Source organism: Cucurbita pepo, chromosome 6, assembly GCF_057944985.1.
Source record: "Cucurbita pepo subsp. pepo isolate OVF chromosome 6, ASM5794498v1, whole genome shotgun sequence".
Lineage (NCBI taxonomy): Eukaryota > Viridiplantae > Streptophyta > Magnoliopsida > Cucurbitales > Cucurbitaceae > Cucurbita > Cucurbita pepo.
Window position 1 is genome coordinate 1,123,247 of NC_141803.1, and position 17,173 is coordinate 1,140,419.

At 42.1% G+C, this 17,173-nt stretch overlaps 3 protein-coding genes and 1 non-coding gene across 5 annotated transcripts; 1 reads left to right on the forward strand and 3 right to left on the reverse strand.

Moving 5' to 3' along the window:
• Window positions 1-5: 5 nt before the first annotated feature.
• Window positions 6-6,708, reverse strand: LOC111797028 (cytochrome P450 81Q32). The gene is made up of 3 exons (XM_087124698.1): window positions 5,741-6,708; window positions 5,431-5,581; window positions 6-517 (listed from the first exon to the last, which is right to left on the reverse strand). The coding sequence occupies exons 1-3, from the start codon at window positions 6,683-6,685 to the stop codon at window positions 48-50; spliced, it is 1,566 nt and encodes a 521-aa protein (XP_086980824.1). The 5' UTR covers window positions 6,686-6,708; the 3' UTR covers window positions 6-47.
• On the reverse strand, window positions 4,264-4,399 carry LOC111783741 (small nucleolar RNA Z247). Its single transcript, XR_002813423.1, has one exon. It is a non-coding gene; the product is annotated as a small nucleolar RNA Z247 (small nucleolar RNA).
• Window positions 6,709-8,751: 2,043 nt separating the features above from the next.
• On the reverse strand, window positions 8,752-13,546 carry LOC111797030 (putative cyclin-A3-1). Of its 2 annotated transcripts, none has more exons than XR_002815468.2 (11): window positions 13,076-13,546; window positions 12,799-12,997; window positions 12,498-12,649; window positions 10,947-11,317; window positions 10,295-10,527; window positions 10,109-10,184; window positions 9,924-10,000; window positions 9,795-9,828; window positions 9,567-9,716; window positions 9,349-9,475; window positions 8,752-9,201 (listed from the first exon to the last, which is right to left on the reverse strand). XR_002815468.2 is itself a non-coding variant. In XM_023679892.2 (11 exons), exons 4-11 carry the CDS (start codon window positions 11,292-11,294, stop codon window positions 9,130-9,132), a joined length of 1,125 nt encoding a protein of 374 aa, XP_023535660.2. In that variant the 5' UTR covers window positions 11,295-11,317; window positions 12,498-12,649; window positions 12,799-12,997; window positions 13,076-13,546; the 3' UTR covers window positions 8,752-9,129. The 2 variants fall into 2 exon arrangements, 1 of the variants encoding a protein (XP_023535660.2); XM_023679892.2 differs by having other exon boundaries at window positions 9,349-9,483.
• On the forward strand, window positions 13,526-15,187 carry LOC111797029 (cytochrome P450 81Q32). The gene is made up of 2 exons (XM_023679891.2): window positions 13,526-14,401; window positions 14,492-15,187. The coding sequence occupies exons 1-2, from the start codon at window positions 13,526-13,528 to the stop codon at window positions 15,110-15,112; spliced, it is 1,497 nt and encodes a 498-aa protein (XP_023535659.2). The 3' UTR covers window positions 15,113-15,187.
• Window positions 15,188-17,173: the final 1,986 nt, after the last annotated feature.

The window sequence follows — 17,173 nt, forward strand, 5'->3', positions numbered from 1 at the left end:
TCTGATTTATTAAAAAAAAAAAAAAAAAAAAAAAAAACGTTGTAAAATCAAAGCAGAGAGAGTAAATGAAGCATGGAGCTACGGGCTCTGCACATTGCCTCCAAAGGTATGGCTTTGGGCATAGTGATTCCAGTTCCCTCGGACAAGTCTACGGGCTCTTCGCCAACTCTCTGCCACTCAAAGCACTGAATCAAAGTGGCCAGCGTCAAGCCCACGACACGGTGGGCGAGGGCAGCCCCAGGACAAGCCCTCCTCCCCACTCCAAACGGCACCCATTTGTGTGACTCGGCAGCTTCCCAATTCAGAAACCTCTCAGGTCGGAAGCTAGTGGGATCCTCCCACAGTTGAGGGTCCCTATGGATGGCCCATGCATTCACCAATAGCATCGTGCCTTTGGGTATGTCAAATCCTTCAATTCTACACTCTTCAGAGGATTCGTGTGGCACCAACAGAGGAGCTACTGGAAACAGTCGAAGAGTCTCGTAGATTATGGCTTCCACGTATTTTAGGCTGCTAACTATCAAGTTTATGCAAAACTGTACCTCACACTATTGAGGACATATTCTATTTATATTGGCAAAAGATTAACTAATAGATCCGATTTCATAGGAAACTAACGAAGTAAGCCTATTCTTATGGCATGACTAACTTCAAGCTATTCTAATGGATTGACCAATTCTAACAGTCCCCTTCAATCCCAACAAGTCTTGTACATGTTGAGATTGTTACAATGTGTAGTAAAAGGAGTTTTAGACAGTGGTTTTGTCAGGATATCAGCTACTTGATCACTTGATGAAATGAACCGAACTTCCATTGCTTTACGTGCTACTTGTTCTCGAACAAAATGAAAATCAACTTCAATATGTTTCGTTCTAGCATGAAATACTGGATTTGAAGTTAAATATGTAGCTCCGAGGTTGTCACACCAGAGGCGAGGAGCCTTTGATTGATACACGCCCAGTTCCTTCAGTAATGACTTGATCCAAATCATTTCTGCAGTAAGATTCGCAATGGCCTTGTATTCTGCTTCGGTGCTTGATCTTGACACTGTAGCCTGTTTTCTGGAACTCCATGAGATTAGATTTGCTCCAAGAAATACAGCAAAGCCGCTAGTTGAACGTCGATCATCGGGACAACCAGCCCAATCAGCATCAGAAAACCCCGACAACATCATGGTTGATTTCTGAATTTTCACTCCTAATGCTAGTGTGCCTTTAACATAACGAAGAATTCTCTTCACAGCACCCCAATGAGCATCAGTAGGTGTATGAAGATATTGACACACTTTATTGACAGCAAATGCCAAATCAGGCCTAGTCATTGTCAAATATTGTAGTGCTCCCACTGTACTTCTGTATTTGAATTGTTCTTCAGCTGATAAGGGTATTCCTTGTTCTCTGAATAATTTTTCAGCAGAACCCATTGGTGTAGACATAGGTTTGCATTTTTCCATGTTTACTCTTTTCAACAAATCTAAGGCATATCGTCTCTGTGACAGTATGATACCATCTCGTGTTTTCTTGACTTCAATACCCAGAAAATACTCAAGACCACCCAAATCTTTTACTGCAAAATCTATTTTCAATTTCTGAATCAACCTTTCGGTTGCTTGATCAGAGGAGCTCACAATAATTATATCATCAACATAGATGAGCATATAGATAGTTATCTCTCTGTTTTTGAGAATAAAAAGAGATGAATCAGCTACTGAAGCCTTGAAGCCTAACTCAATAAGTTTTCCAGTCAACCTTGAATGCCAAGCTTTTGGGGCTTGTTTCAGGCCATAAAGGGCTTTCTTGAGCTTGCATATGTAATTCTTTGGTTTGGCTGAGTCTTGAAATCCTGGTGGTTGTCGCATGTACACTTCCTCTTTCAGAATTCCATGCAAAAATGCATTTTGGATATCAACTTGTCTCATATTCCAGCCCTTGGTTACTGCTAGCGAAAGAATGACCCTGATTGTTGACGGTTTGATCACAGGGCTAAAAGTATCAGTGTAATCAACACCAAATCTTTGCTTGAATCCTTTGGCAACTAATCTTGCTTTTAATCTTTCAACTGACCCATCTGCTTTTCTTTTCACTTTATACACCCATTTACTATCAATGAGATTTATTCCAGGTTTGGGTGGAACTAGATCCCAAGTGGCATTTCGTTTTAGCGCTGAGAGCTCATCATTCATTGCTCCTCTCCATCTTGGATGTTGCATGGCTTCCTGCAGGTTTCGAGGTTCAGTAGCAGTCTCTATGATCGGAGTTGTGATAGTTACAGCGCTTGCGAATTTTCTTGAGGTTTCTGAATATCTGATAGTTCCATCAGTGAATTGTTTAGCTTGTACAATGTTATTTCTCAACCTTGTTCGCATTGGATGTTGACTAGCTGCTTCAGTTGGTTGATCAGACACATGTTCATGAGTTTGGTTTTGAGCATTGATCGAACTGCTCTCAGCTTCATATTCTGCAATTTCCTCTGAACTTCTTGTATTATCTGCAGAAGATAAGCTGACACCAGACAAGTTGTCACTAGCAATATTATCAGTTTGACCATCATTCATATGGGAATTACTAACAACTGGTTCAATATCTGTAAGAGCATTTTCAGTGTAAAAACTAGCAAGTTTGGCTAAGGCTGGAAGTAGAACAGGATGATGTGGATTTGTGGTTTTGTTTGGTGGCTTAGATTCTTCAAAAGGAAAAATATTTTCATCGAAAACCACGTCTCTAGAGATGTAAATACGTCCTGTACTTCTATTTAAGCATTTATATCCCTTATGAGAAGAACTATAACCCAAGAATATACATCTAGTAGTTCTGAAACTCAGTTTCTTGTTGTTGTAAGGCCTTAAATTAGGCCAGCAAGCACAGCCAAACACCCTAAGCATGGAGTAGTCTGGACTTTTACCAAACAATTTATGAAGTGGTGTGTCTTGTTGTATGGTTCGGCTGGGCATTCTATTTATAAGAAAGCAAGCTGTGTTGAAAGCTTCATCCCAGTAGGATAGAGGCATGTTGGCTTGAGCGAGTAAAGCAAGGCCAGTTTCTACAATGTGTCTGTGTTTTCTTTCGACTAACCCATTCTGCTGGTGTGTGTGAGGACAGGAGATATGATGTTCAATGCCTGTGGATTTGAAATAATTGTGTAACCGATGGTATTCACCCCCCCAATCTGATTGGACGGAGCGAATTTTGGTATTTAGCATAGTTTCAACATGTTTTTGAAATTGAAGGAACACAGACTCAACATCAGATTTGCATCTCAGAAAGTAAATCCAAACATAACGACTAAAATCATCAACAAAGGAAACATAATATTTGGAATTATTTACTGACGCAATGGATGGACCCCATACATCAGTGTGAATTAATTGAAGGGGTGCTGTAGATACATGCTGAGAAGAACCAAATGGCAATTGATGTGCTTTCCCTAATTGACAAGCATTACAAATTGAGGAAGAGGGAATATTAGTATCTATAGCTAAATTATTATCTTGTAGAATTCTAATGGTAATTGGAGATGCAGGGTGCCCTAGCCTTCTGTGCCATTGTTCTTTCGAAAGTTTGGCTGTCAGCAAGGCTTGACTGAAATTATGCGGTAGAACGTATAGGCCATTCTTACATCTACCGTGGAGCAGGAGTTTCTTCGTGACTCGGTCCTTAACCAAAAAATAGTTTGGGTGAAATTCTACAACAGCATTATTATCAGATGCTAGTCTTTGTACTGAAATTAGGTGCTTATTGATTTTAGGAACATATAGGATATGTTTCAGAACAAGAGATGAACCAGAAATTAATGAATTCCCAATATGAGAGATAGACAAACCTGCGCCATTTGCAACCTGAATTTGGTCGGTGCCAGTGTAGCGTTCTCTGGTGGTAAGCCTCTCTAGGTCATTGGTGATATGATCTGTGGCTCCAGTGTCAACATACCAGTTTGTGTCACTAGTGTATCCACTGGTTGCCAAAGCTGCTTGTTTGAGATTATTTTCGGCTTGATATGCCTGATCAAATCTGTGCCAGCATTGCAAAGCATCGTGATTGGGCTTACCACAAATCTGACAGACAATGCCTGAGCTGCTTTGTGTCTTTGATGGTTGACGTCCAGGATTGTTCACAGTACGCCTTGATTGTCCATGACCACTATTTAACTGACGACTACGACCGCGACTACCTCGACCTCCATTGGCACCTCCACGAATGGATATCCTATTGACATTGTTAGCAGATGAAAGTTGCTCAAATGTACCCTTACGCAAGTGCCGCATCTCATAGCTCAGCATGTGAGCATACACGTCGCTGACAGTGTATACATCTGTTCTGGTTGTAATGCTTGTGACTAGAGGATCATAATCTGGACCAAGTCCTTGCAGCATGTAGGCGATGAGTTCTTCATCCTCTATTCGCTTGCCAATGGCAGCAAGTGTATCACCAAGATGTTTTACTTTACGAAAGTAGTCAGCAATTGTCATGTCCTTTTTCTGGATAGTAGAGAGTTCCATACGGATCTGCATTGCTCTTGCTCGAGATGTGGAAGCAAATTGTCGCTCCAGCGTAATCCAGGCTTCTCGTGCAGTGGTGATTCCAACCATCGTGCTGAGAACCTCCTCAGTGACTGATGAGTTGATGAGGCTGAGTACCAGCTGGTCCTGGGGGTACCAGACTGTGAACTCAGGGTTGATGATAATTTTGCGATTCCCTGTTTCTTCACTTGGTTCAACGGCGATCGTCTGGCTTGGTGCAGGCATGGATCCATCCACAAAACCAACAAGGTTTTGGCTACGCAAGTAGGGAAGGATTTGGGTGGACCACAGTAGATAATTTTCTTGTGTAAGCTTAACACTAATCACCTGACTGATCGACGGAGAAGACATTGTGTTGTTTGGGATTGACATGTCTAACAGCAGAGGCTATGGATCTCGTGGATCTTATTTCGGCTCTGATACCATGTTAGACGAACACGACTCTCCACAATGGTATGATATTGTCCACTTTGAGCATAAGTGCTCATGGTTTTGCTTTGGGCTTCCCCAAAAGGCCTCATACCAATGGAGTTAGTATTCCTACTTCCATCATCCAACACCTCCCCTCGAACAAAGTGCGCCTCCCCTTAATCGAGGGTCGACTCCTTTGGAGTCTTAGTCATTTTTGACTGCCTTCGAGGAGGGGCTTGGCTCCTTTTCTTTAGGAGTTCTTTGTTCGATATTTGAGGATTTGAGGATTTATCAATCTATTGGCACGACTAAGTTTAGGGCATGGCTCTGATACCATATCAAGTTTATGCAAAACTGTACCTCACACTATTGAGGACATATTCTATTTATATTGGCAAAAGATTAACTAATAGATCCGATTTCATAGGAAACTAACGAAGTAAGCCTATTCTTATGGCATGACTAACTTCAAGCTATTCTAATGGATTGACCAATTCTAACACTAACATCGCCTTCCTCCACCAGCCGACTCTCCCCAACGCACTCTCTTATCTCGCTCCAAGCTTTCTTCATTATCGTGGGATGATTCAGAAGCAGCGACATCGCCCATTCTATTGTTCCTGTAGTTGTATCAGTACCCGCAGCCAACATCGTCTGCGGTAGATAACCACCAAAGTTCACAATTTATGATGTCAAAATAACAAATAATATTAAAGTGTTTGTCACGTCACAAATGGTGGTTGGAAGCAGCAAACCGAATGTACGAAACTACGTATGATCTCACATAATTAAAATTGGAGGGATTGAAGTTACCAGAACATGACCCTTGATGATATCATCGGAGTAATATTGAGGTTGAGATTCTTGCAAGGACAGCAGGCTCTGAATCATGGTCTTGTTTCCATGTTTTTCTTCCGGCCAAGGAGAAGCTCGCCTATCCCGCTCGCAATCAATCAGATTTTGTAGGAACAAATCAGCTCGACCACTGGCTTTCACCATCCTCTTCTCAAGTCCTTGATAATCAAAGAGTCTCAAAATGGGCAAAAAATCAGCTGGATTCGACGCCCCACTCAATTGAAGAAGCTCCTTCATGATCTCCCTAAACTCCCTAGCTTCCTCGACATCCTCAACATCTACACCAAAGTAACGTTTCCCACTCACCATCCTCATCACAGTATTAAAAGAAAGCTCGTTCAATTTGGACTGCATCTCCAATCGAACAAAATCACTACTTTCCCCTGTCGCGCCGTACAGATTCTTGACCCATAATTTGAGCTCTTGCACTCGGATATTGAGATACGTGTTGAGGCGGTGGTTGGAGAGTAGCTCTGTGGTGGCTATGCGGCGCATGTTGCGCCAGTGGTGGCCGTAGGAGGCAAAAGCCACACCGGTATAGTTGTAGTTCATGTACTTCCCAGAAAGCAAGCGAGGGCGGTTGGCGAAGGCGGTGTCGTTTTTGGTAAAGCACTCGCGGACAGCGGTTGGGGAGGAAATAACCACCATGGGACGGGAACCGATTGAAAGGGATAAGATTGGACCGTGTTTGTTGGAGAGATCCTGCAGCACTCTGTGGAAAGGTTGTTTGAGGAGATGAAGGTGGCCGATGAGAGGAAGCGATGGTGGGCTGGGTGGACACTTTCTGGGGCTTTGTTTTCTGAGTTTGTGAATAAGAATAAGAGTGAAGAGAAGCGAGAGAGAGAGCCATGTAATCGTGTTAGCCTCCATGGATGAATATGTTGGAAGTTGTTGCAGGTGCATATCCAAAATGGTCTCAATTTGCATGGTTTTATATAGCACGGTGGGGAAATTGGGATATATTAGAAGACATTTGAGAATGAACTGAAGAAAATGATAACAAGTGAGAGAGAAATGTGCCAAATAAAAGTAGACTGCGTGATCTTCTAAATTATAGCTTCTATTTCTTTTGTTGGTGTTGGTAAATAACACAGATAGGCATTCCCATTGTAAGAACAAAAATACCAAACAAAAACTTCATATCCTACGTTACCCAAAATGCTACGTGGCTATACAATTAAGTAGGCAAAGCCAACTTCAACTTAAATCACCTCATCAAGATACCTTCAAATTCCCACCTCCAAACATTAAATTCAAAACAACCCAACGCTATGCAGTAATTCATAAGAATGAATAAGAGTTAAAAGTGCGTAGAAACTTCTCTCTATAAAACGCGTTTTAAAATTGTGAGATTTGACAATGATATATAGGGGGTCAAACGGGTAATAGTAGGTTTGAGTTTGGACGGTTACGAATGGTATTAGAGTCAGACATTGGACAATGTGACAATGAGGATGCTAACCCCCAAGAGAATGGAGTGCTAGATTCACGTTAGTTTGAGAATGGAACGAAACTTTTTTTTTTTTAAGGTGTGGAAACCTCTTAGTATTTAAAACCTTGAGGGAGGGGAAGTCCAAACGAGAAGCCCAAAGAAAATAATATCGGCTGGCGGTGGTGGGCTTAAGCTATTACACGATGTGTTGGATTATGAGATACACAAGATGTGTAAACATATACAAAGTAAACGAGTTAAAGTGAACAATATCTACCGAAAGTGGAGTTGGACGGTTATATATTATCTAGAATATTATCTAAACCCATTAAATTAGATAGCGTCAGTATTCAAAATATTATCTAGACCAAAAAGAGAGAGTTTTGAAGACCAGAAAAAACCATGGCCACGCCGCACATGGATTTTGAAGAAGCTGAAAAATAGATATGATATACGTGGAAGAGTTTATATTTAATTGGATTTTACAAAAATAATTTTGAAAAAGAAAAACAAGGGATGGATGGATGCATTTCCCCATAAAGGTTGCACCCAGAAAAAGGCTGGGAGCGAGTAGGTGTCCGAATTCACGAGCTAAAGGAACGCAACCAAACCAGAAGCCCACGTGGCCACGTCTCTCAATAGAGTCAACACCACCATTTTGACCAAAATAATCAGACAGATGCAATCCAATTCCTCTCGATGGATTCGAACAGCCAGAGAGAGAGAGAGCTTTCAATTCAGCGATTGTGGAGTGGATCCCAAGTGTTTGGTACCTTCCTCTTGCTTGCGAAGAGCGCATTGAACGACTGACTCCACGGCGGCGGAGACGATGGCGATGCCAGCTTCTTCCCGGGATTCTCCTGCATATTTGAAGGTGGATGTTGGACGGCAACGACGACCCCCATTGCCGCTTTGCTTTCCCCGGAGACCAGAAGAGTGAAAACCGCCATTAACAGAAGCAGCCGAGCTTCCATGGAGAGTGGAAATGGCATATTGAAATGGAGAGACGGGGGAGAAACCCAGTTGCTTAGTTCTCAACAAGGGTCTTCTCAGATTACTTGGAGGGAAAGGTCAGAGGCAAAAGTCTCCCAATGAAGGAAAAGTCATATGGCTTTGTATGGCAGGGCAGTGTGATGGCTGAAGAAAAAGTGTAAGCTTAAATGCAATTGAGTAGACAACCTGCAAAACAGCACCACAGCAGACGAGACGAGGCCACTTTTCCTTTTCAGCGCAAGCCTTTTTAATATTCTTTCTTCCATCGTGCTTTTCTTTCTAGCTTTCAGTCCCTTCAACATCTGAAGCAAGAGGGTCCGTCACTTTCAAGGCTACGTAAAGCATTTGTAGAATATGCATTTTGGCTCTATTCTTTTTGCCTTTCCCTCTTCTGCCAATCCTTGTCGAAGGGATTTGGACGACAAACAATATGGCTTTATTTTGATGTTTTTCAAGCTCCCTTTTTAGCTCTTGCAATTATTAGACACATGGGCATTTGTGTACATTGCCGACTCAAACTTGGAAAAGGAAAACGAGAACTCTATGCTTTCCAATGGGCTTCTGGCCCAATGCATGATGAGCATTGCTGAATTTTGTACAATACTGAACACACCCTAAAATCTAACAAGTGAGCCACATTGGGTTATCTGTTTTTCGAAACATCTTTACAAGGGAAGAAAATGCATAAAATGTTGTGGGAAAATATGCCAGCTTTGCCTTCATGCTTTGCTTTGCTTTGCCTTGCCTTCCAGTGCACAAAAAATGTTCCATTCCAATTGGACACTCGCCCATCGGCTAATGCCTTATAGAGCCTGTGCACATCAAAACTGAACCGTGCCTCTGGAATTCAGATTCCTATCTGATATAAATTTCTATTCACTCCATATCGTAAGTTCCTAACTACTATTGTCATCTTGTACATTCATATTCTAACATCTTCAAAATATGGAATAGGAATCTCTGGAGGTGAAGGCATGACAGACACAAATTTGAACTGCAATAAAACAGGAATCCATGAAATACGTATTCATAACAGTGCTTAATTCCAAGAACTAAATCTTAACTTCATAATATAATAAGAAACTTTCCATCCAGCAAAAAGAAAAAGAAAAAAAAAGTGGAGATTTAACCATCAAAATACCTTGTGTTGTTTGTATTTCTCCCTTATAGCTGCCAAAGCGCCTCCTCTTCTACTAAGGTATAAATCATGTACGAGTAGAATGCAGTCTTTCATATCAGCTGGCTTATATCCAGTAAAATGCTCCAACCTGGAGATCTACATGATATAAATATGTTACAAATGCTCAATCCCTACCAAAAATAATATAATGCACAACAACCCTGTTCCAAAAAGCTTACCCAAGGATGCTTCTTAGGTTGGATCATAAATCGTGCTAGAAATATAACAGATGCAGCAACGAGGGACGGTAAAAATTTGACACAGTTGTAGTCTAGTAGGCTTAACTCAGCAAGATAGTAGCCCAAGAATTCAAATTGCAATGTATTAAACTGCAAAAACCAATAAGAAATAAATAACTGAAAATCATGTTAGACATCTTTACAATCAACAGAGGATTAGGATGTTACCTCATAAGTCTCTTGAGCAACCATTGTGAATCTCCTGCACATTAGAATAATGCTCATAAGTTATCAAACCACGCAAGTGCTGCACATTTTTCACAATTACAACAGTAAAAGATAGACCACTGCACTTGCCTTAAAAATGTCTTTATTGTGGGATCTCCAAGTGCAAATTCCAGTGATTTTAATATATCAGCCTCCATCTCAACCACCTTCAGAATCAAAATAAATATAAAAAACTGTAATTCAACCAACTTTGATTATGGCGAACCTTTCAGAGGAGCGACAGAAAATTGAACAATAGACGAGTAGAGAATTACCTCTTCTCTGTTGTAGGTATTGTCGGTGATATAAACAAATTCTTCAACATGTGGAGGACTAATTTCTTCATACTTTCTACGTACACACAAGCATACAAAAAGAAACAATGTCAATGGGTGGTTTTATGTGAAGCAAGACAGTACCAGAGCACAACAGAACAGTCTAGGGGTTGTGAATGGGCTTACGAGGCAATGAGCATGGCAGAAACTCCCACCAACTGAAGTTTTTGCCTGCTGATTGCATTTAGAGATAAGTATCTGTCAACATATGAAACAGAGAGGTATAGTGTATCTGAAACTAGTTTGTATTCTTCTGCAACTTCAACCAACCAATCCACCAGAATTCCCCTCATATTGGCACTAATATCTTTTTGCACCGTCCCGATGTAATCTGGTAGGGGCCTTCTTCTTGGATCAGTCTGGATGTTCAAATAAGAATTAGCATACGAAAATGTCCAAGGAAGCATAAACCCCCAATAAAAAAAGCATAAACACCAAATAAACACACACTTCCATATTAATCTCAGATGTCAGGACATCAAAGAAATGGGGCTATTCAGATTAAAAGCAAGATCGCACACGCACACACAAGGTGGGCAACCAATCTACTTGCATCGGCGCTAAAGTGTTTGTGAAAATTGGGTCAACATAATCCATACCTAAGCAAACCCCCATGACTAAGTCTAACTTTAATTTTAATCTTGATAGTAAAGTAGAAGCAATTAAACTGAATGTTCGAATCAATAGCAGAGCAGGAATCAATAATTAAATAGAAATAGTTTCTACAAATTGCAGTAAACAAGCGGGAGAATTAGTTAGGGGGAGGAAAGATTCAGACCTCCGTTGCGCGAAGATAGTCATAAATATCAGAGGCGTAACCCCTGCACATTTGGGGGTCTTCCAAATTGCCCTCATCTGATAACGTGACATCACGTTGCGGAAGTGGATTGATTTCAGCAGCAGCAGCACTTGTCCCCGCAATATCCCTTGATTTCAGTCTCCGTCTCTGCCTGCTAGCTCTAGACCTGGACTTCCGATTGAGGGAAGAAGAAGCATTCTGCAAAATAGGAAGCTCTCCAAGAACGACCCTCCTCTTGTTGGAGGAGCGGTCGTCGGGGGTAGCAGCCTCGGCCAACCTCTTCTTAGAAGCCCGAGTGAGACGAAATATATTCTCCTTGTCCGCCATAGTACTTTGAGTGGAAGTGGGATCTGAAAAGGGGTGGAAAAAGGGAGTGAGAAGGAGAAGTGAGGGATGGGGTTTGGCGCGGGTTGAATATGTACTGAGGAAGAAATTGGGAATAGATTTTGGGCAAATGAGAGGCGCCAGTTTTGGTTTTCGAAACAACGAAACGAAATAAACCAAATCTGCAGAAACATTAAGATTGCGCGCTCTTCCATTCCCAGGAGCCCCTTCAGATTTTAGCCCCAATTTTGAAATTTTTTTTAGACTTTCCCCATTTTGGTACTTCCCGGGTTTTCAACTTAAAACGCCAGCGTTTCTTTTTTTTTTTTTTATTTTTTTTTATGTATACTATTTTCCAATCATTGAATCCATCCATCCATCTAAGTAAACTAATACCTTATTTTAAATTAAATAACATATTTACTCATTAAATTTTACTAACCACTTTTTTTTTATACTTCATCTCTCTATGCCGATGCCGATTAGAGAGTAGAATAAAACATTCTTAAATGTGTGAAAATTTCTTTGTAGTAGACATTTTTTAAACTCAAAGCTGACAACAATATGTAACGGACTAAAATGAAAAAACTAAAAGTGGTGGGCTTGTATGTCAATGGCCCCTTAAGTGAGTGGATTATGATATCCCAAATCTCAAGGACGTTCGGCATCCTAAGTTGTGGATTGTGAAATCCTTAAAAAACGAAATATTTCTTATAAAGGTGTGGAAACTTCTCTCGAATAGATGCGTTTTAAAATTTGAGACTAACGACGATATGCAACGGAATCTTATAAGAGTGTGGAAAGAATATTGGACCTCCTAAGGTGGTGAATTGTGACCATGCAGGCCTGAAACGGCAAAAACTTAGAAAAAGTGGTCTAAAATTCACATCATTGTAATTAGAAAATGTAGATTCTATACTTATTATGTACTTTGGGGGCTTAAAAATTCCACGCGTTTTATGACAGGAAGTCAAATGTGAGGGGGACACCACTTTGCAGCTACCTCTTACCCTCTTTCGGTAATGACAAATGTTACATGTAGTATCCCTATGACACAGTGTAAAGTTAAACCCCCCCGACATGGGTTGGCCCAGCCCAAGCTTTATAGCCTAATGAGACAACCGCCAAGTCTTGTGATAATGCATTCCTGTTAGTTCGTTTAACGGGAGTGTTTCTATTCAAATTAGTACGTAAATGGAGTTTTACCCGAATGTTCGCCGGATTCTAGGACCGCTGTAATCTCCGTCCGGAACAATCGGCCAGATTTCTAGGCATTGGTGGAAAAGAGGTCACTCCGCTGTGAAATGTCGATGAAATTTGAGGCTGTGGTGCCATAATCACCCCGCGAGTGGGCCGATCTAGGACGGGAGGTCGGTCGGTCAGGGGAGGACAAAAGAATCAAGTTAATAGAGACGCTCCATTATCGACTCGAACTCTAAAATTGAGGCGCAGAGGACCAAATAGCAGTAGAATCCAAGGATCAATCAATCAAAACAGCAGGACTAACCTTGCGCACAAGCACCTCCCTCAAGTTTTCCGTATCGCAGAGCGTCGTGATCTCCGACAAATCGCCTTCAAATGCCCTAACATCGAACAATCCACAGAAAACTTTACAATTTTGACTGATGCTTTTCACATCACCACAGCTACTTCCTTAGATCGCGAAAGAACAGAGATTCGGTGCCGAGAGTTTCATGTTGAATATCCTGTCGTCATGTTCAACAGTAATTATATATAAAAAGAACAGCCCTCATAATCGCTACCAATCTCATCGCCGAAAGTACCTTTTTGCCATGTTCATTGCTACCATCGCTGCTTCACATGAACCTATTAAAGTGATTCTTTAATTAATAATCATCCAATAAATCGACATGCAGAATTATTGTATAATATAAAATAGGTTATTTAAACCCTAAAATCGAATAAAATCAAATAGAGAAATTAGGACAAAAACTGTATATCTCATCCGTCCATTTGTTTGGCTTTAGGTAATGGCACGAGCGTTCTTCATGAGGAAATGGCAGGGAATTTCCCTATGAATCATTATGCCTTCCACCTTGCTATCACCTCATTTGCCTGTGCCCCACTGCGGTACCCATTGTGGGTTACATTATCATACCCCACTTATGAAATGGTTCTTACGAGTACGACGTCGTTTTCGTTGGTTTAAACAATTCCACTGGCTTATCATACCATACGTAAAAACCTTCGTGTTCATCATTTAGCCGTCGTCCATGGCGATCACATTCCTATGCCTTCTGATTTTATTGATACTTCACATATTCACAAATCAATTCCTTCACAGAATCCGAAACCTCCCCCCGAGCCCATTTTTTTCACTACCCATCATAGGCCAACTCTACCTCCTCAAACGCCCCCTTCACCGGACCCTATCCGACATCTCGCGCCGGCATGGCCCAATCCTCTTCTTCGGGTTCGGTTTCCGACCAGTCCTGGTCGTCTCTTCTCCGTCGGCCGCCGAGGAGTGTCTCTCCAAAAACGACATCGTATTCGCAAACCGGCCTCATCTCATAGGCGGCAAATACCTCGGGTACAATTACACAAGCCTCCTCTGGGCTCCGTATGGCGAGCACTGGCGAAACCTCCGCCGAATCTCGTCCTTAGAAATCTTCTCCACCCACCGCCTCCAAACGCTTTCCAGTATTCGCGTCGACGAAGTTCGTACGTTGATCCGGAGGCTGTACAACACCAAAAACGACGTCGTAGACATGAGAACAGAGTTTTTCGAGTTGATGTTCAATATCATGATGAGAATGATCGCTGGAAAGCGGTATTATGGGGAAGACGCGGCGGAGTCGGAGGAAGCAGAGAGATTCCGGGAGATTCAGGAGGAGACGTTTCGGTTGAGCAGCAAGACTAATTTGGGGGACTTCTTAAGGATCGTGAAATGGGCTGGACTATCCAAAGGGCTTGAAAACAGGATGAAGGAGTTGCAGAGCAAGCGGGATGCTTGGATGCAGAGTTTGATCGAGGAACATCGTAAACAGAGTAAAAAGGATGCTAAAAAGACCATGATTGAGGTCCTCCTCTCGCTGCAACAGAAGGAACCTCACTATTATAAGGACGAGTATATCAGAGGCCTCATGCTCGTGAGCTACATCGCCCAACTCTCATCCTCATTTCACTTAATTCAACAACTAATTATTTGCTTGGTGGTGTTCTAATCTGGATTGTTGTAGGTGTTGCTATTAGCAGGAACAGAAGGTTCCATCAATACAATGGAGTGGCTGCTGTCACTATTACTCAACAATCCAGAGTGCCTTCAAAGAGCCCAATTGGAAATCGACGACGTTGTAGGAAGATCCAATCGAATCCTGGAGGAATCGGATCTGGCCCATCTCCCTTACCTCCGTAGCCTAATCCACGAGACTCTCCGAATGTACCCACCCGGCCCATTACTCATCCCCCACGAATCATCGGCGGATTGTCACGTTGGAGGGTTTCGTGTCCCAGCTGGTACAACTCTGTTCGTCAACGTGTGGGCTATCCAAAACGACCCCACCGTATGGGTGGACCCCGAAAAATTCAACCCGGGAAGATTTGGAAGTGAGGGAGAGGGGTGGTTCTTCAAGTGGATGCCATTTGGGGCCGGGAGGAGGAGATGTCCCGGCGAGGGCCTAGGACTGCGCGTCGTTGGATTGGCTGTCGGGTCGCTGATTCAGTGCTTTGAATGGGAGTCGGTTGGCGGGGAATGTATTGATATGAGGGAAGGCGTTGGACTGACGTTGCCCAAAGCCGTGCCCCTCCACGCCCTTTGCCGACCCCGTTCAAAGGTCGCACATTTGCTTCCCCAAATCTGATACAAATCGAAGTGGTTGTTTATGTTTTACTGTTTAGTTGCTGGCTGGTATATCAGCCCCCCCACGTGTATATATATATATATATATATATATATATATGCGCCCAACAGGCCAACACTTGCAGGCTACAAACAGGTGTAGGCCCATATTTGGCAAGCTTCTCTCACAAACCAAATCAAGCTCTATAGTCAATGTAGTATAGCAGACACTCCAACTGCTCAAACACACCGTTACAACATTGTCTAATTTGACATATATCGTTGTCTACTTCACCATTTTGAAGAGCGTCTGCTGCATATGTGTTCTTATACTTTTATAAGTAATATTTCGTTCTCACCTCCAATTGATATGAGATCTCGTAATGCAATCACTCTGCACGCGATGGGTTTGAGCCGTTACAAATGATATTAGAGTCAAACACTAAACAATGTGTTAACAAGGACGATGGGCACCGCATGGGAAGTGGATTATGAACTCCACATTAGCTGGAGAGGGAAACAAGGCATTCTTTGTGGAAACTTTTCTCTACTAGACACGTTTTAAAACCCATGAGATTGACAACAATATGTAACGAGTTAGAGCAAACAATATTTGCTAGCAATTGACGCTCTTATAGATATAGCTGTTAGACGAACACGACTCTCCACAATGGTATGATATTGTCCACTTTGAGCATAAGCTCTCATGGCTTTGCTTTGGGCTTCCCCAAAAGGCCTCATACCAATGGAGTTAGCATTCCTCTCTTATAAACCCATGATCATTCCCTAAATTAGTCGATGTGGGACTTCCATCATCCAACACCTCCCCTCGAACAAAGCGCGCCTCCCCTTAATCGAGGCTCGACTCCTTTGGAGTCTTAGTCATTTTTGACTGCCTTCGAGGAGGGGCTTGACTCCTTTTCTTTAGGAGTTCTTTGTTCGATATTTGAGGATTTGAGGATTTACCAATTTATTGGCACGACTAAGTTTAGGGCATGGCTCTGATACCAGTCTTATAAACCCATGATCATTCCCTAAATTAGTCGATGTGGGACTTCCATCATCCAACACCTCCCCTCGAACAAAGTGCGCCTCCCCTTAATCGAGGCTCGACTCCTTTTCTTTAGGAGTTCTTTGTTCGATATTTGAGGATTTGAGGATTTACCAATTTATTGGCACGACTAAGTTTAGGGCATGGCTCTGATACCATGTTAGACGAACACGACTCTCCACAATGGTATGATATTGTCCACTTTGAGCATAAGCTGGCATTTCTGAGGGAGGGTCTTATGCTCAAAGTGGACAATATCATACCATTGTGGAGAGTCGTGTTCGTCTAACATGGTATCAGAGCCATGCCCTAAACTTAGTCGTGCCAATAAATTGGTAAATCCTCAAATCCTCAAATATCGAACAAAGAACTCCTAAAGAAAAGGAGTCAAGCCCCTCCTCGAAGGCAGTCAAAAATGACTAAGACTCCAAAGGAGTCGAGCCTCGATTAAGGGGAGGCGCGCTTTGTTCGAGGGGAGGTGTTGGATGATGGAAGTCCCACATCGACTAATTTAGGGAATGATCATGGGTTTATAAGTGAGGAATGCTAACTCCATTGGTATGAGGCCTTTTGGGGAAGCCCAAAGCAAAGCCATGAGAGCTTATGCTCAAAGTGGACAATATCATACCATTGTGGAGAGTCGTGTTCGTCTAACAATAGCTAGTGTGAAGCTTCCAAATGCATCAATAACGATACATAACGTTTATTTCAAGCATTGTGCAGCTAAGTTTTATTTTTCTCCTTGTTTGGACAAAATAATGCCACCCACCGGCTTTACCACCATCTTCGCAAAGATATTAAATAGGGGAATTCTTCAAAACTAATAAATGGAAATTTCAATTTCCAATTTCCAATATACATAAAGGATAAAATAACAATTGTTTGAGTTGACCAACTTGCAACATGCCGGTCGGATTGCCGTTGACCGTCTGCCACGTCATCCTACAATTTAATTATGTCGTTATCGTGGCATCATCGGATTGGCCAATTGGTTAGCGACGAAAATAAGAAAAACTGCAATGACTTTGGTTT